This window comes from Rana temporaria, chromosome 2 (genome assembly GCF_905171775.1).
Source record: "Rana temporaria chromosome 2, aRanTem1.1, whole genome shotgun sequence".
Taxonomy (NCBI): domain Eukaryota; kingdom Metazoa; phylum Chordata; class Amphibia; order Anura; family Ranidae; genus Rana; species Rana temporaria.
In genome coordinates, this window is record NC_053490.1 from 143,140,040 (window position 1) to 143,156,969 (window position 16,930).

At 40.8% G+C, this 16,930-nt stretch overlaps 1 protein-coding gene across 4 annotated transcripts in view; it reads right to left on the reverse strand.

Moving 5' to 3' along the window:
* Positions 1 to 16,930, reverse strand: part of LRCH1 (leucine rich repeats and calponin homology domain containing 1) — a 290,465-nt gene that overhangs the window by 107,425 nt on the left and 166,110 nt on the right. For all 4 annotated transcript variants that reach the window (XM_040341251.1, XM_040341250.1, XM_040341253.1 and 1 more), the window contains exons 5-8: positions 15,313 to 15,449; positions 7,152 to 7,279; positions 5,013 to 5,097; positions 1,962 to 2,070 (exon numbers count right to left, since the gene is read on the reverse strand). In XM_040341251.1, the coding sequence (XP_040197185.1) occupies positions 1,962 to 2,070; positions 5,013 to 5,097; positions 7,152 to 7,279; positions 15,313 to 15,449 (459 nt within the window). The remainder of the gene's footprint in view (positions 1 to 1,961; positions 2,071 to 5,012; positions 5,098 to 7,151; positions 7,280 to 15,312; positions 15,450 to 16,930) is intronic.

A 16,930-nucleotide genomic window follows, 5' to 3' on the forward strand; every position in this document is an offset into this window, starting at 1 on the left:
TTAAAAAAGGAGTGAAAAAACATTAAGGCCCAGATTCTTAAAGACTTACGACGGCGTATCTCCAGATACGCCATCGTAAGTCCGAATGGCCGCCGTCGTATCTATGCGCCTGATTCATAGAATCAGTTACGCATAGATTTGGCCAAGATACGCCGTTGTATCTTGGGGTGCATATTTACGCTGGCCGGTAGGTGGCGCTTCCATTGATTTCCGCGTTGAATATGCAAATGAGCTAGATACGCCGATTCACAAACGTACGTGCGCCCATCGCATTTAGTTACGCCGTTTACGTAAGACATACGCTGGCGTAAAGATAATGCAGGTCTCTAGGTGGCGCAGCCCATGCAAAGTATGGACGTCGGAACAAGCGTATCTTTTTACGTTGTTTGCGCAAGTCGTATGCGAATAGGCCTGTGCGTAAGTTACATTCACGTCGTAGGCAGTGTTTGAGGTATCTTAGGCATTCTATCCGACGCATGCGCACTGGGATACGTCCACGGTCATGCTTTATTTACATAAAACACGCCCACCTCTTCACAATTTGAATTAGGCGCGTTTACGCCGGCACATTTACGTTACGCCGCCGTAACTTAGGACGCAAGTGCTTTGTGAATACAGCATTGCCTCTCTAAGTTGCGGCGGCGTAGCGTAAATACGATACGCTACGCCCGCTCAATGTAACGCCGCCCTACGCGAATCTGGGCCTAAGAGGTTTCCCTCATAATATGCTATGTGGTATTTAAAATAATGATATAGTATGAAAAACAATAAAATCACATAGCTAATCAATTTTTTTGTAACCAGTACGAGGAGCCCAACAACATTAACTAATAATAATTACTATTGTCATTGAGATGATTAGTTTCAGCTCTGTGTACCTCCAAAAATTGAAGTGCCAATAGTGTTTTCAAACTCTTTCCTTGACTATGTATGTACTAAAATGGTCCAGAATGGTAATGGCTGCTCTGAGCTCATAGGTTAGAGCTCTGCCTCGCTGTATCCTTCACCGCAATGTTCTGAGCCTTCATATCAACCTTCACTGCAAAGTTTTAAGCCTTCATATCTGTTAGATCAGCCCTTCGTTGTTACTTCAGAGAGGCGGCAGTCTACTTTCGGAGCTAAAGTTAACATATTAAGCATCCCGCATTTTGGATCTTCCAGGGAGCTCAGATGAATAAATGAAAACAAGAACAAGCAACTTGTGGTAGTTACTTTCACTTCCTGCATTACATTTTTTCCTTTGATCTCATTAAGACCCCTTTCACACTGGGGTAGTTTGCAGGCGCTATTGCGCTGAAAATAGCGCCTGCAAACCGTTCTGAAACAGCGGCTGCTGTTTCTCCAGCAAGAGGGCTTTCACACTGGAGCGGTGTGCTGGCAGGATGGAAAAAAAAGTCCTGCTAGCCGCATCTTTAGAGCGGTGTGTATACCTCTCCTCCACCACTCCCGCCCATTGAAAGCAATGGGACACCGCGGCTATACTGCTGGCAAAGCACATTGTGGTGGTTTTTAACCCTTTTTCGGCCGCGGGGGATAAAAACGCTCCGCTAGTGGCCGAATAGCGCCGCAAAATTAGCACCTCCCGCCCCAGTGTGAAAGGGTCCTAAAGGTATACTTTTGATAGTTTTAGGTAGATTTAATTTCCAAGGACTTATAGCCAGACAAAAAATGGCTGTTTTACATTTGGCACTGGGGCCTTGTTGTTTTGTTAGCTAAAAATCTGAGTTGGTGTGATAGACCTTAAAAAGTGATTGGATTTTTAAGATTGTAGAAGTACTGCATACATACATCTTTGTCCAAAACACAGTGGCTTCCTCTATTGATGTTGATTTGTCAAGGTGGTTTTCATTTATAAGATGAGCCATGTTTCTTGGCTCAAGAAATTGAAGTCTCAGTAGGAAAAAAAAAGTTCAGGTACCTAAAAGTGAGCGAGAGATTCCAAATTATTATACATTTCCCACCTTTCATTAAATTATGAAATTGCTGATCTAACTCTTCTTTGACAAGATTTTCTTCTTCCAATATATCTGACATTGGCACACTGGGGCTGGCTGAATCTTCATCACAAGGCTAAAAAACAAATGGTAAATGGATATAAAAATTTGAACCTTGCTTAACACAACTGTATATCACTTTATTATTAAAATTAATGTAAAGTAAAGTGACAATATAGGCAAAGGGGAGAATGTCCAAGTTATTACACTCTTTCAAAATTGCTGAAATTATACCATTAAGTGCAAAGGCCTCTAACTACATGGTATAGTAGATGCAGTATGCAACCCTGTTCAGACTTTCTGCTCCATTTTTCCAAAATGTTATTATTTAAAAAATATATAGCTTCAATTTTTAATGAGCTGCATTTTGGTTTACACTACAGAATTAGAAAGTAGAACTTACGGATAGGCCTGATAACTCTGTAGATTGTTTTTACTTAAGTAATTAAAATAATCACATTTAACTGCCCTTGCAGTAGCATAAGAGCAGTGGACTTTATTTCTAAGCCTGTGGCTTGGCAATGTGCTCTTTTATCCAGATGTTTCCTTGTAGAGTGTTAAAATTGCTTTCTTGTTTTAGCTTAGCCAACAAGCTTATTCCACAGGTGAAATATGTTTAGTGGTTTCCTGCAGCTGCTTTTCCAGTTTTACCCAACTAGGATGGGGAAGTGTGAGTTCATCAAGAATTGACAAAGTGTAAAATGTGTAAAAAAAATGTTCTCAATGAAGAGACTGAAGGGTCGGGGAAACATTTAATACAATGGTCCAAATAGTGATTGAGAACTGCAGCTGACCATCTGAACATTTTCTACAATAGACTGAAAACAGCCTACATCAGTTCAAGGCCCGGTTCATACTAGTGCTATGCCAGATATTGCATGTGATTCGCACTGCAAAACTGTATGGCTGAAATCGCATTGCATTTGCACCAAAAGGGTGCAGGACCCTTTTTTTGGTCTGCACTGGAATCGGATCGCATGGGTGTTCACACCTATGCAATCCGATTCCTGCACCATTTCACAGTTCACACTGCAATCTGCGAACCGATCTGGGGGTGTTGTTAACAAAAATTCCTCTGGTCTCAGCCAAAAGGCCCGGCCCTAGAGGCAGGTGTAAAAAAAGTGTGATATGGTGAAGTGACCGCGGTGCCATAAAGCAAAAGTGCTGAGAGTACACTAGTGCAAATAAGGCACCCCTGAACTGCCACTCCAGGGGCACATTCACCATAGGCTTTTCTCACAACCCTGAGCAACAGCCCGGACAGTCACAGCCCCCTTCCCTACCAGGAAGGAACGAGAGCTCCGGAAGCTCAGGGAGAGAGAGAGACTATAAGCTCCCCCTGTCGCCTCTTTCGCTCCCTACTATATTTTCGGAAGGCGATGACACGCACGTCAATCACTATGAGTCGTCTTAGGAACGCCTACTCCCCGGGGGAGCGAGAACCCGGAAGCTGGGTGAAAACGACGGAAAAACTTAAGTGCAGACCAAAAAAAAAAAAAATCCAGCATACTGTTGATGTCAGCAGTATGCTGGATATAACACTCTATAGATATTTTAGGGTGAACCCCCGCTTTAAGTTGACCACCACTGCTCTAGTTTGCATGTTTCTATCCCCCTGCCATATTTTCCAAATCTCTTTTTGCCTATGTTGGAGTCAAGCACAGAAGTAATTTGGTACTGTGAATTACACCACCTCACCGCTGTATCCAAAATTACATTTTTATCATTTTGTTCACACAAATCGAGCTTTCTTTTGGTGGTATTTATTCACGACTTTAAGCCAAAATGTATTCTGCTACCTGCTACATGTTTTTGGTAAAAAAAAAAATCCTGTTAAGTGGTTTGTGTGGGCAGCCACTCACTGACACAGGGGAGCCGCTGCTTCTGAATCACCTGACTGGACCCATAAAAAAATAATAAGCAGAATGCAACATAAGTATGAGGAGAGGGGAGGCAGCATATTTAAGCAGGCTTATATTAGCCTACACTTCCACTTTAACTGTCCTTGATTTATCACACATGAAATAATAGTTTCTAGTGGGATCATGCTTGGGTTTGCGAATAGTCTGGGATGATATTCATAACTGATCCTTTTGGCAACTTGCAGCAGTTAAATGGGGTGTCCAAACTATTAATGTGCCATGTCAGTGACCTGCATGCCTATAAGCTAAATGAATAACCTGGAATCTACCAAAAGGAAAGGTGTGTCTAACCAGTAGTTAGGTAACGCTGGCTGGTGTTGGCCTCTGTAGGATTCATTGTCTTAATTAGCATTAATGAATTAAACAGCAAAATAAAAGTTTACTATAAACTTTGCAGCACCAAACACTTTGTCAAGTTACTCTCATTGTACATACTGTATACAGAAATGTGGTACAGGGTGAAACTCATTTAAACATAATATTAAAGTGGAACTCAGGGCTGGCTAAAAAAAATGTAAAGAGTGGTGTCCCCCCAGCATAGGCAGAATATAATTCTATTTTAGTCTATGGGGAATCTAATGCACAGGATTACTTTCCTTAATTCACAGTCCCCGGCAGTCTTCCTCCCCGTTGATTACAGATTGGACGACTACTCCTCCAAAGCATTTCTTCTTCTTGTTCACCATGTTGCCCTCCTTCTTGCCAAAGCCATCATGTAGGACCAGTGGCCACCCATGGTCCTTCATTGTACATGACGACATAGAGGGTACACCAGCATTCCAACACTGGATAGAAGAGAACCAAAGTTTTGACTGTTGAGAATGATGGGTTATGATATGTAATTATAAATTAGATTCTGCATATATGAGCGGGGGGGAGCAATTGTTTTTATAGTCCAGCATTGAGTTCCATATTAGCGTAGTTCAGTTTACTACCACAGTCATCTTCTAAAATGTTTGCAATAACCCATATAGTTGGACAATCTAGAGTATATGAAAGAATATTTGATCAAAGAACAGTCTCAAACACCATAACATAGTATATGTAGCAATTAATAGCAGAGAAAAAAAAAAGGAAGAAGAGAGCTGACAGGTACCTCTAAGGCTGATAAACGCTTCTCACCGCTGTCACTGCCCACTCCAGAGTCTGAGTCTTTCTTTATTGGGAATATGTCTTCGATGCTAGATGTGTATCCATAAAAGGGTTGCATTAATAATTTAGTAGATTAACATGAAACACAAGACCACAGTTTTAGAATATGCAGAATTTACAGAGAAGCAAGTCATGTACATCTTCATGCCTATTTGATCTCCACCCTTGGAGATGATTTGTAAAAACTACCAAACAGATATGTATCTGTTGTCTACAGCAACTAGCCAAAGAAAAAAGCAATCAAGTCTAAATGACTACAATGGGAAACATGTTCCTTCTTGGGCCATCTTTCTACAATCAGTCCCATGGGAAACTGACAGCTTTTGGCACATCAATTTCATATTAATTATATCTTAATAACATGACTTTTACTATGATGTCAGCGGCAGTATAAATTACAGTTTATTATGATAGCCCTTTTAGTTGCTGATGAGTAAACATATGCCGTCATTCATCATCTTAATTATTTACGGAGACTCAAAAGGAAATGTCTGCCTTGTTGTGGTTGTAAATCTCAGGAACATTCACGTGTACTTCTGTATATAGCTTATTTTAAATATATTTCGGGTAAAAATGTATGATGTTACAATTGGTTTCACAATTAAAGCAAAGGTCCAGTGTGCAGTAATTTCATCCTGCTGTGCACTGGTCTTTGTGAGGGCTCAGATAGAGAAAGCACATCATTGAAATAAAGCTCAATGTAACAGTGACTGTACTCAGAGTCTGGCGCAGCTGTGCATGGTAGCCAATCAGCTTCTAACTTCAGCTTGTTTAATTAAAGTGTAAGCCCCCCCCCCCTGGTTCTGCTGACTTGGACCGCCGCAATCTTTGGTTCTGAGCCCCGGTATATCAATGCCAGGTGACCGGGGCTTAGAAATCCTCTCTGCAGTCACCTGTCCTCTCCGTAGCCGAGAGGACGGGCTATGCGGCTGCTGATTGGTCGGCACTGACCAATTAGAATGCTCCAAAACGTCTTTCCTGATGAGGGACATTTTGTACATTCAGCTCAGGGGATTTCTAAGCCCCGGACACCTGACGCAAATATACCGGGGCTTAGAACCAGAGATTGCCATGGTTTAGGTCAGCAGGATCGGGGAGGCGAGGGGGGGGGGGGGCTTTAGGTGAACTTACCCTTTAAGCTTTGACGAAAAAAAATGGATGCTGATTGGTTTCTATGCAGTTTTAGTAAATCAACCCCAGAGTCTCTCCCAAATGTGAGCTTGATACTTCTATTTTACAATGGGTTTGCATTTGTTAATACATTTCTCTGTTAAAGTTATACATTGTCTCTGTATTTATTTCTTTATAAATCACTGTAAATTATGAACTTCCTAATGATTTCCTGAAGCATTATGATAACACAGCAAGTATTTGCTTCATATGGTTTCATATCATTAACAATTATGACCTTACATTTTGGTCATGTTGTTAAAAGGCTCAGTATTTGTTAATAATGAATGGACCTAGTGGGAGGACCACTTGCATTGTATGATTCTCTACTTTAGTCATGTTTACTACCAGTACTAGACTCTGGATATACTAGGCAGGGGTGCAAATACTCTTAACATTACACTGTTATTTACCACTGGTATTACACAGCAGTGAGTTTATCACTTCTGCTCTACCACCACAGCAATGCATTACCATCAGTAGGCCTGAAGAACAAAGTGGTCTTACTTTTGAAAACACAATGAAAGATTTGAAGTCTGCACTTTTTACTAAACCTCATGAATCAAATTTTCATTTCTTTATCTTGAAATAAGATGTATAGTAGATGTGGAAAACAAAATACCGGACTCAAGCTTGTGGACAGGCGTGGCCCCCCACCAAAAATGTCAATGGCGTTCTATATGCACTCCACTATGGAATGCATATAAAAAAAAGTAAACTGTGTGCAAAAGAAACATCCTGGGCCCATTCCACAACCATACATATTTAGGTGAAACTGTTCTACGTTTTGCACATACAACATACACAGAACATTCCTCGTTGGCACTCTTGTACAATACAAATATTTTGTTTTATTGTAAATATTCATAAGCAAACCATAGCAATACAATTGTACCCACGCATGCAGACTCACCTTTCCTCAACATGTTGCTGCAGAATTGGTCTTTCAATAGAATGAAGATAAAATTCACCTGTTTTTTCAATCTGGCAAGCCTGTATACTTAGATATTTGAATATATGTATTTTTCCTTTAATACAAACCTACAAGATATAAATGTGCATTTTATAAAAAAAAAGGAAAAAGGGACAGGCAATCAAGTGGAATGTGAAAACGTATTTTTTCATGAAAAGTGTGGACAAAAATAATGCATTTTCCATAAAGCAAGCCACCCCTTACCGCGCTAAGGCAAAGTAATTAATTCTCAAAGATCACAGGAGAGACTCGAAGTTAGTTTCAGTCAATTTCTAACAGCTTAGAAACAGGTGGTTTGTGCGTCTACATTGAAGGGCTGACACATGAGGAATGTTATAAAGTGTCAAGAATAAGCGAACACGATAGTGTGTATGATCGTAACACAGGTAGATTGTAAACCCCAAGTTTAGTAAAGCTGCACGATTAATCATTAAAAAATTGGGATCTCGATTCAACAATAGTAATCTGGCATTTCCACGATATATATGTAACAAGTGCAGAGCTGTCAAAAAAAAAAAAGACAGCGGTCTTTCAAGTTATATTTTGGGAAAAAATACACTTCAATTAATTATTAAAAAAACTAAACAGTGGGGCAGATCCACAAAGGTATTACGCCGGCGTATCTCTTGATACGCCGCGTAATTTCAAATTTTGCGCGTCGTATATTTGTTTTGTATCTTCAAAACAAGATACGACGGCATCTCGGCTAGATCCGACAGGCGTACATCTTAGTACGCCGTCGGATCTAAGCTGCAATTTTTCGGCGGCCGCTAGGTGGCGTTTCTGTCGAATTCCGCGTCGAGTATGCAAATTAGGTAGTTACGGCGATCCACGAACGTACGTCCGGCCGGCGCATTTTGTTTACGTTGTTTGCGTTCGGCTTTTTCCAGCGTATAGTTAAAGCTGCTATATGGTGGCGTACTCAATGTTAAGTATGGCCGTCGTTCCCGTGTACAATTTTGAATTTTTTACGTTGTTTGCGTAAGTCATTCGCGAATAGGGATTTGCGTAGAATGACGTCACCGCCCTGAGCATTGGCTTGTTCCGGGTTAATTTCGAGCATGCGCACTGGGATACCCCCACGGACGGCGCATGCGCAGTTAAAAAAAAACAATGTTTACGTCGGGTCACGACGTATTAACTTAAAACACGCCCCATCACAGAGATTTGAATGGCGCGCCATTACGCCGCCAAAGATACACTACGCCGCCGTAACTTACGGCGCAAATTCTTTGAGAATTCGAAAAAAAAGAAAAAAGTTACGGCGGCGTAGTGTATCTTAGATACGCTGCGCCCGGCGCGGAGGTACGTGGATCTGCCCCGGTTTGCCCAATTTTTTGTATGATGTGAAAGATGATGTTATGCCAAGAATTGTGAGGGAATAGTGATCTTTATTTTAAGCAAAAAAAATTGGATTCTCTTTTAATCCAGAAATGTGCAGCTCTAAAGTTTAGTTTAAAAAAAATAAGCACAAGGGACATTATTTACCATCAATGTGATTTATAATTTTTTTTCTCGTGCCGTCATATCCTAGTTTAGGTGAAATATTTCACCTTTAATACCCTTCCCTTTCATTACCATAAGATTCCAGTGCAACAGGAGTTAATAGAACTGGCAGCTGTGACAGACACTCATCAAGAGTGCCCGACTATGGCCACCCTTTCTGCCCAGTTCTTCCATTCATAAAAATTGTACTACAGCATAATGGTAGGTAATGACCATTGTGATTTTTTTTAAGCTAAACTTCAACTTTAACCCAAAACTTTGCTTTCGAAAAAGAGCTGTAGCTTCCTAAATAATTACAATAGGCTTACAGGACACCTGTGCCCAGCCTATAGACATGAACTAATTTACATATTCTTCACAAGCAGTAAAAGAACCTAAAAACAAGCTCTCACCTCTCTTGTAATGTAAAGTAATTTATTCTCAAATTCAGATTCAGAACACTTTCCCAAGGGAAATGATTAAGATACAGTTACATTCAACGAAGACACAAAACCACAATATTGAATGGAAACAAGACACAATAACAAACAATAAAATTACCATTAACAGCGAGTTAATATTAATCAATAAAACAAATTAATACTAAACTGTAATAAATAATACCATCTCATCAAAACACTATAAAGAAGAACCAACACCGATTAAAAACTACCATATTGCAAAAAATCCACCACTTTCTCTGAACATTATTCTAAAATTATTATGCATAATTAGCTTTACATTACCATAATATAAAAATTGCATACAAATCTGGATCATAAACCAGAATAAAATCCTCACATCCAGCACTCACAAATAATTATATAATTTGATGGCCATAGGCTAAAAATATTTCCTGTGTTGCATTGTAGTTGTAACAATCTGTCACTGAAAGTAGTGCTCAGACTGATCAGTGTATTGTGGAGTGGGTGGGAGAAGTTGTCCAAAATTGAACGTACCTTGGAGAATATCCTCCTCTCTGACACTGTTGTTAAATAGCTGGATTCAGCTAGGGGCGCGCATCTTTGCGGCGGCGTATTTACACTACGCCGCCGTAAGTTAGCTAGGCAAGTACTGTATTCACAAAGTACTTGCCTGCTAAGTTACGGGGGCGTAGCGTAAATGTGGCCGGCGTAAGCGCGCTCCAATTCAAATTAGGCTGAGGGGGCGTGTTTTATGTTAATATGGGTTGACCTGACGTAACTGACGTTTTTTACGAACAGCGCATGCGCCGTCCGTGTACATATCCCAGTGTGCATTGCGGCAAAGTACGCCGCAAGGACGTATTGGTTTTAACGTGGACGTAAATTACGTCCAGCCCTATTCACGGACGAAAATTTTTAAATTTCAACGCGGGAACGATAGCCATACTTAACATTACTAGTCCAGCTATTTGATGGAATAACTTTACGCCTGAAAATGCCTTACATAAACGGCGTATCTTTACTGCGACGGGCAAGCGTACGTTCGTGAATAGGCGTATCTATGCATTTAGATATTCTACGCCAAACTCAACGGAAGCGCCACCTAGCGGCCAGCCTAAATATTGCACCCTAAGATACGACGGCGCAAGCCGTCATATCTTAGATAGTTTAAGTGTATCTCTGTTGGGGAATACACTTAAACTTAGGACGGCGCAGATTCCAAATTAGGTTGGCGTATCTACTGATACGCCGGCCCAACTCTTACTGAATCTAGCTAAAAGACTCCAACTCCAAATCAACATCATCACTGGCCTTGTGAATCAATATATTAAGTCTGTTGGCATCAGCTACCCTTATGCCTCGCACACACGACCGGTTTCCCGGCAGGAAAACTGTCATGAGAGCTTTTCGCTGGGAATCCAGGCTGTGTGTATGCTCTATCGCAGTTTTCCAGACAGGAAAAAAAAGAGAACGTGATTTCTTTTTGCCTGCCGGAATCCCCGGCGGACTTTTTCCCATCTGGAAAACCGGTCGTGTGTATGCTTTCCCGAGGGGAAAAAAACGTGCATGCTCAGAATCAAGTATGAGACGGGGGCGCTCGTTCTGGTAAAACTAGCTTTCGGAATGGAGATAGCACATTCGTCACGCTGTAACGGACGGAAAAGCACAAAGACTGAAAATCGTGAATCGTCTCTCACCAAACTTTTACTAACACGAGGATCAGCAAAAGCAGCCCAAAGGGTGGCGCAGTTTGAGTGGAACTTCCCCTTTATAGTCCCGTCGTACGTGGTGTACATCACAGCGCTTTGGATGGGCGGTATTTGGTCTGAACGTGTGTATGCAAGGCAGGCTTGAGAGGAATCCAGCCGAGAAAAACATACAGGAGAGCACTGGCCACCACAGAGTCATTAAACATCTTTAGCATCATCCAGTAGATATTAAAAAAGACCTCCTCAAAAATAGGAGGTGGCTCAGTGTTCTTACTCCAGTCCAGTTTATTATCTATGTGCACTCCCAGATACTTCTCAAATCCACAACCAGCGCCTTTGCCTTAGTGACATATAGATGTAGACAATTATCCTCACACCTTGTGATAAAGTTCACCACAGTCCTATACTGAAGATGGCAAGGTCCCATCTGGTAGTTGAAATCAGTGGTATAGACAGGGAAGAGAAAGGAGGACAGAAATATCTTCAAAGATCACATAAAAAGAGTACTGAGTGTTAGAAGCACCTACTGTGTGTTTACATTTCTAAGCAGACAAGTTGCCAAGATTCTGCAGCAATAGAAAATAAAGAAAAAATAATTTGAGATTTCTGTGCCTTTGTTGTGGACTTTAAAGACCCATTTCTTTCTCTATACAAAGTTTCCTTGTTCTTCTTGTAATGGAACGTAGCAGTGGTTGCTGTGACTGGAATGTAAGCATTGCATTCTAACACCCAGCATGGGAACATCCATTAAAATATTCACCTTTCATTAGGGCCACCACATGAAGCAATATAGAAGCAATCTGATGCAAGTGCTGGGACTCCCACTGAAACTCTGCCTTCTACAGTATGTATCACTGTGGGTAAACATTCTCCATCCTCACTTAAATTGTAACTCAACTTTAGTTCAGAAAACAAAATCCCCTCTGGGTGATCTATGTACATTGCAAGAAGTTTAACAAACTTTGTTGCAGATTCTTACCTTTTGTTATTCTGAAGAAATCCCTGTGTGTTTGTCTGTGCCTCTGTTCTCAGTGGGTCTAATGGGAGTGGTTTCATAATTAACTGTCAGGTGTGGCACATGCAGGGCATTAATGAGGAAATCTGCTGAGGCTGTATCCCTTTAGATGGGTTCCTATTGAAAGTATCTCTCCAAAAATGCCTGAAAGCTGACTTGTATCTTAAGCTGCTTTCACACTGGGGCGCGGGCAGCGTCAACGGTAACGCGCTGCTATTTCTAGCAGCGTTTTACCGTAATTTTCGCCAAGGTACTCAGCAGCTAGTAGGGCGCTTTTAACCCCAGCTAGTGGCCGGAAAAAGGTTAAAACCACCCACAAAATGCCGCTGCAGCGGCGCTTTAGCCACGCCTCCCATTTATTTCAAAGGGCAGGAGCAGTGTACACAGCACTCCTTCTCCGCTCCAAAGAAGCTGCTTGCAGGAGTTTTTCTAAAGGGGTTGTAAAGGTTCATTATTTATTTTCTAAATAGGTTCCTTTAAGCTAGTGCATTGTTGGTTCACTTACCTTTTCCTTCAATTTTCCTTCTAAATGTTTTTTTCTTTGTTTTCTTTGTCTGAATTTCTCACTTCCTGTTCCTCCTCAGTAAGGTGTTCAGTAAGCTGTTCTAAATGACTTTCCACCGCTCGGATGATGGTGGAAAGCTTACTGAGGAGAAACAGGAAGTGAGAAATTCAAACAAAACAAAAAAATATTTAGAAGGGAAATTGAAGGAAAAGGTAAGTGAACCAACAATGCACTAGCTTAAAGGAACCAATTTAGAAAATAAAAGACGAACCTTTACAACCCCTTTAACGTCCTGCCAGCGCATCGCCTCAGTGTGAAGGCCCTCAGGCTTTTACACTGAGACTGCAGGGGGGCCGTTTTTCAGGTGCTTTACATGTGCTATTTTTAGCCCAAAAGCGCATGAAAAACACCCCAATGTGAAAGGGTCTTAGTGCAGATTTCTGGGGAGTGCTTAGTACAAATTCTGTATACAGATCAACCGCAGGTAACCATATTGCAATGCATTCTCAGAAAGTTACAGAGCTGCAGATTGAAAAGGAAATGTCATTTTAAATAACATTCAATTACAATATGATTAGTGTCGCAATTATATGCGCTATATTATTTTTTCTTTATTTGCTATTTTTTTTCCCCACAAAAGTGGAGTTACCCTTTAACTAAGGGACCTTCGTCCTACTGTAAATGTTATCAAGGAAAATAAAGTGTAGAATTTTCTTGACCTTGACCCTTTTTTCTTTGTCTAAAGCAGTCTATACACATACCAACTGTCATTAAAAATCGCCTACAGACAACTGTCTGATGTAGAATCTCAGATATCCTCCTGTAAAGTGCTGAGGGGTTTGAACATATTGGAGGGTAATTAACAAAGTAGCACAAGCACAATGCTTGTGCCACTCTTCTAAACTTAAAAAACAGAGCAGAAGCAGCTAACAAAAAGGGGTGCAAGCTCCTTTGTTAATTAAGAGTATTTGCTCCCTGTTCTCTGCTATGTTTGTGTTGGACACAGAACAGAAAAGTACAGCAGCTTGCTCTGATCCCTCTGCCCATTCAACTTAGCTGAGTGCAGAAGGGAGGATAACGGCTGAGCAGGTTTTTCTCCTACAAGGTCAGACCTGCTGAGGATCTGCAGTTTTCTAGCCACAATCTCTTTGTTAATTAGGTTCAGACCCTGCACCAGTTTCTATTTCTATGGTATAAGTGTCACAGATAAAACTGAAACAAGCCTATCAGCATAATTAATGTGGCACATGCCACAAACGCCACATTGCAATGGCACAGGAACCTTTGTAACTGATGAAATTGAGTAAATTTGTTCTTAGAATTCTTAGAATTTTACACACATTTATATACTGTGTGCAGAGATCATAAGCATGCAGCTAGTGGTAATATAAACTCAAAAACTACCGTGTTTCTAGGCAATAGCATTGAAGCATTGAACTTCATTTTTTTCTGCATGTCGTTGTGTTTTACGTCACCGCTTTCTGACATGATCGTTTTTTTAACTGATGGTGTGTAGGCACATCAGACAGCTTCATCGGTTAACCGATGAGAACGGTCCTTCGGACCATTCTCATCGGATGGACCGATCGTGTGTACACGGCCTATCAGTTACATTTTCAAGACAAGCATTCTAGGATCTCCCACCTCATTCTGCGCAATCAGGTACTACTTTCACAGATAGAGTGGGGAATGATTAGACCCTCTGTCCAATTCTTTTTTGCTGTCTAATTGTGACCAGCCCCCCACACCACCATGTTAGTACTGTCAGAAGACAGGCAGGAGAGCGGAGGACAGACACCTCAAGCCCCCGAAAGCACCGGGCACCAGAAAGAAGACAGAGCAGCCCAAGCAGCTGAATGGAGCGTGGGCACGGCGGCCGCTCAGGCTGCTCTGTCTTCGGTCAGGCAGATGTGATGACATCATGTTAGGCTGCATTTATGTGACTGGTAAGGCTGCATTTATGGGACTGGTAAGGCTGCATTTATGGGACTGGTAAGGCTGCATTTATGGGACTGGTGCATCTATGGGACTGGTAAGACTGTATTTATGGGACTGGTAAGACTGTATTTATGGGACTGGTGAGGCTGTATTTATGGGACTGGTAAGGCTGAATTTATGGGACTGGTAAGGCTGAATTTATGGGACTGGTAAGGCTGAATTTTTGGGACTGGTAAAATGGAATTTATGAGACTGATAAGGCTGAATTTATAAAACTGGAAAGGTTGCATTTATGAGACTGGTAAGGCTGCAATTGTGGCACTGGTAAGGCTGCATTTATTTGTCACAGATCAGGCTGCATTTATGGGACTGGTAAGGCTGCATTTCATTTGCACAGGTCAGGCTGCATTTATAGGACTGGTAAGGCTGCATTTCATTGGCTTAGGCCAGGCTGCATTTCATGGGCACTAGTAAATATTTTAGTATACCATTTGGTTCAGAATATTTTTTTTCTTGTTTTCTTCCTCTAAAACCTATGTGCGTCTTATGGAGCGAAAAATACAGTCAGTCATGTTTGTAGATTTTCCTCTATTTTTCTGTTGCATCTCTGGGACAGAATGTAAAGGCAAATTTCCCCAATGATATACAGACACTAAAAAAAGGTTCTTATTCATCCTCCCAGTGCCCCTATGGCACCCATTTAAACGCCATGGACTTTTTGTAAGTGTGAACTGAAGTACACACCCACAATCCCTCATGCAATTCTCAATACTCGATACACCTAACATGTCTACATTGCCAGATGAAGGGCATGTCCTACAAGTGAATTGTCATATTTCAATTTTTTCTAAGAATTAGAGGCCACATTAACCGAAACTTAAAGGATGTGTGAATGCACACTTTGTATACCAATTGGTTACTTCAGCTTGTAGACTACTGGTGTTTGAAACCGTCATAGAGCTAGCTTGGACAATTTAGATCAGTGCAACCAAATCTAAAAGATATAAGAAAGATAGGAACTGACCTGTGCAGGAGGAGATTGTAGTGGGTTATTCTCCAAAACTAAAACTTGTAATTGCACCATTTTTTGAAAACAAAGTGGCAACATCAGTACTTTATTGCAGGAAATATCTAATTTTACCAAGGGAAGATCTACAATTTCTGTAAATACAAAGGAATATGTGGTTAGAACACTTGTAAGCAGACATCATTATGCTAGTAGTATAGACATTATATATCAGATTTCGAATACTATTACAATAAATGTCCTAGGTTGTAAACACCTGTATTGGATCAAATGTCTAAAAATCTTGAGACCTAGGGGCTCCTAATCAGGTTTCTTCCAGAATTAAAAGTATTATGGCTAAAGTGATCAGTTCATGTAATTTTACCATAGACTTTTGAACAGTATATTTAATTAAAGCTAAACGCCAACATTTACTCTAATGCCACGTACACAAGACCGATTTTCCCATCGGAAAAACTCAGATGAGAGCTTTTAGTCAGGAATCCCGACCGTGTGTATACTCCATCAGACTTTTCCCCACAGGAAAACTGTCCGAAAAAAAAAAAAAGAGCAGTCAGGAAAAAATCCTAGCAGGAAAACCGTTCATCTGTATGCAATTTCAATGCGCAAAAAAATGTGCATGCTCAGAATCAAGTCGACGCATGCTCAGAAGCATTGAACTTAATTTTCTTGGCTCGTCGTAGTCTTTTACGTCACCGCGTTCTTGGCAGTCATAATTTTACCGAACTTTTGTGTGACCGTGTGTATGCAAGGCAGGCTTGAGAGGAATTCTGTCGGGAAAACCATCGTTTTTTTTTCTGACAGGAAAACCGCTCGTGTGTATGGGGCATTAGTATTCGTTAAAATCATAAAAATCGAAATCATTTAATGCATTTTATATACAATGTAAGTAGCATGAGCGTCTAAACATATTTTTATACTTGCATGTCCTGCACAGCAGAATTCAAACCAAATGTTAGTGAAATAGCGTCTACTGCATTGTACAGTGTTGTCAACTTTAGGATTAACATACAGTGCTGTATTAAAGTATTTACCCCCTTCCTGTTTTTTTGTATATTTGTCACACTTAAATGATTCAGAACATCAAAAAAAATTTACAAATGCAGTTTTTAAATGAAGATTTATTTATTATGGGACAAGGGTATCCAAACCTGCCTGGCCCTATGTAAAAAAGTCATTTCCCCTAAACCTAATAACTGGTTTCATTGGCTTTTTGGCTCACTCTTCTTTGCAGAATTATTTGAATTCAGCCACATTGGAGGGTTTTCAAGCATGAATGGCCTGCATAAGGTCATGCCACAGCATCTCTATCAGATTTAACTAAGCCACTCCAAAACCTTAGATTAGCTTTTTTTTTTGCCTTTTTTTTATGAAATGCTGTGTTAGTTTTGTAACAGGACGCCTTCCAAAAAGTTCAACTTTTGTCTCATCAGTCCACAGTATATTTTCCCAAAAGCCTTAGGGAAAATGTGAGATGAGCCTTTGTGTTCTTTTTGGTCAAAAGTGGCTTTCGCCTTGGAACTCTCCCATGGATGCTTTTTTGGCCAGTCTCTTTTTTATTGTTGAGTCATGAACACTGAACTTAACTGAGGCAACTGAGGCAAGTGAGGCCTGC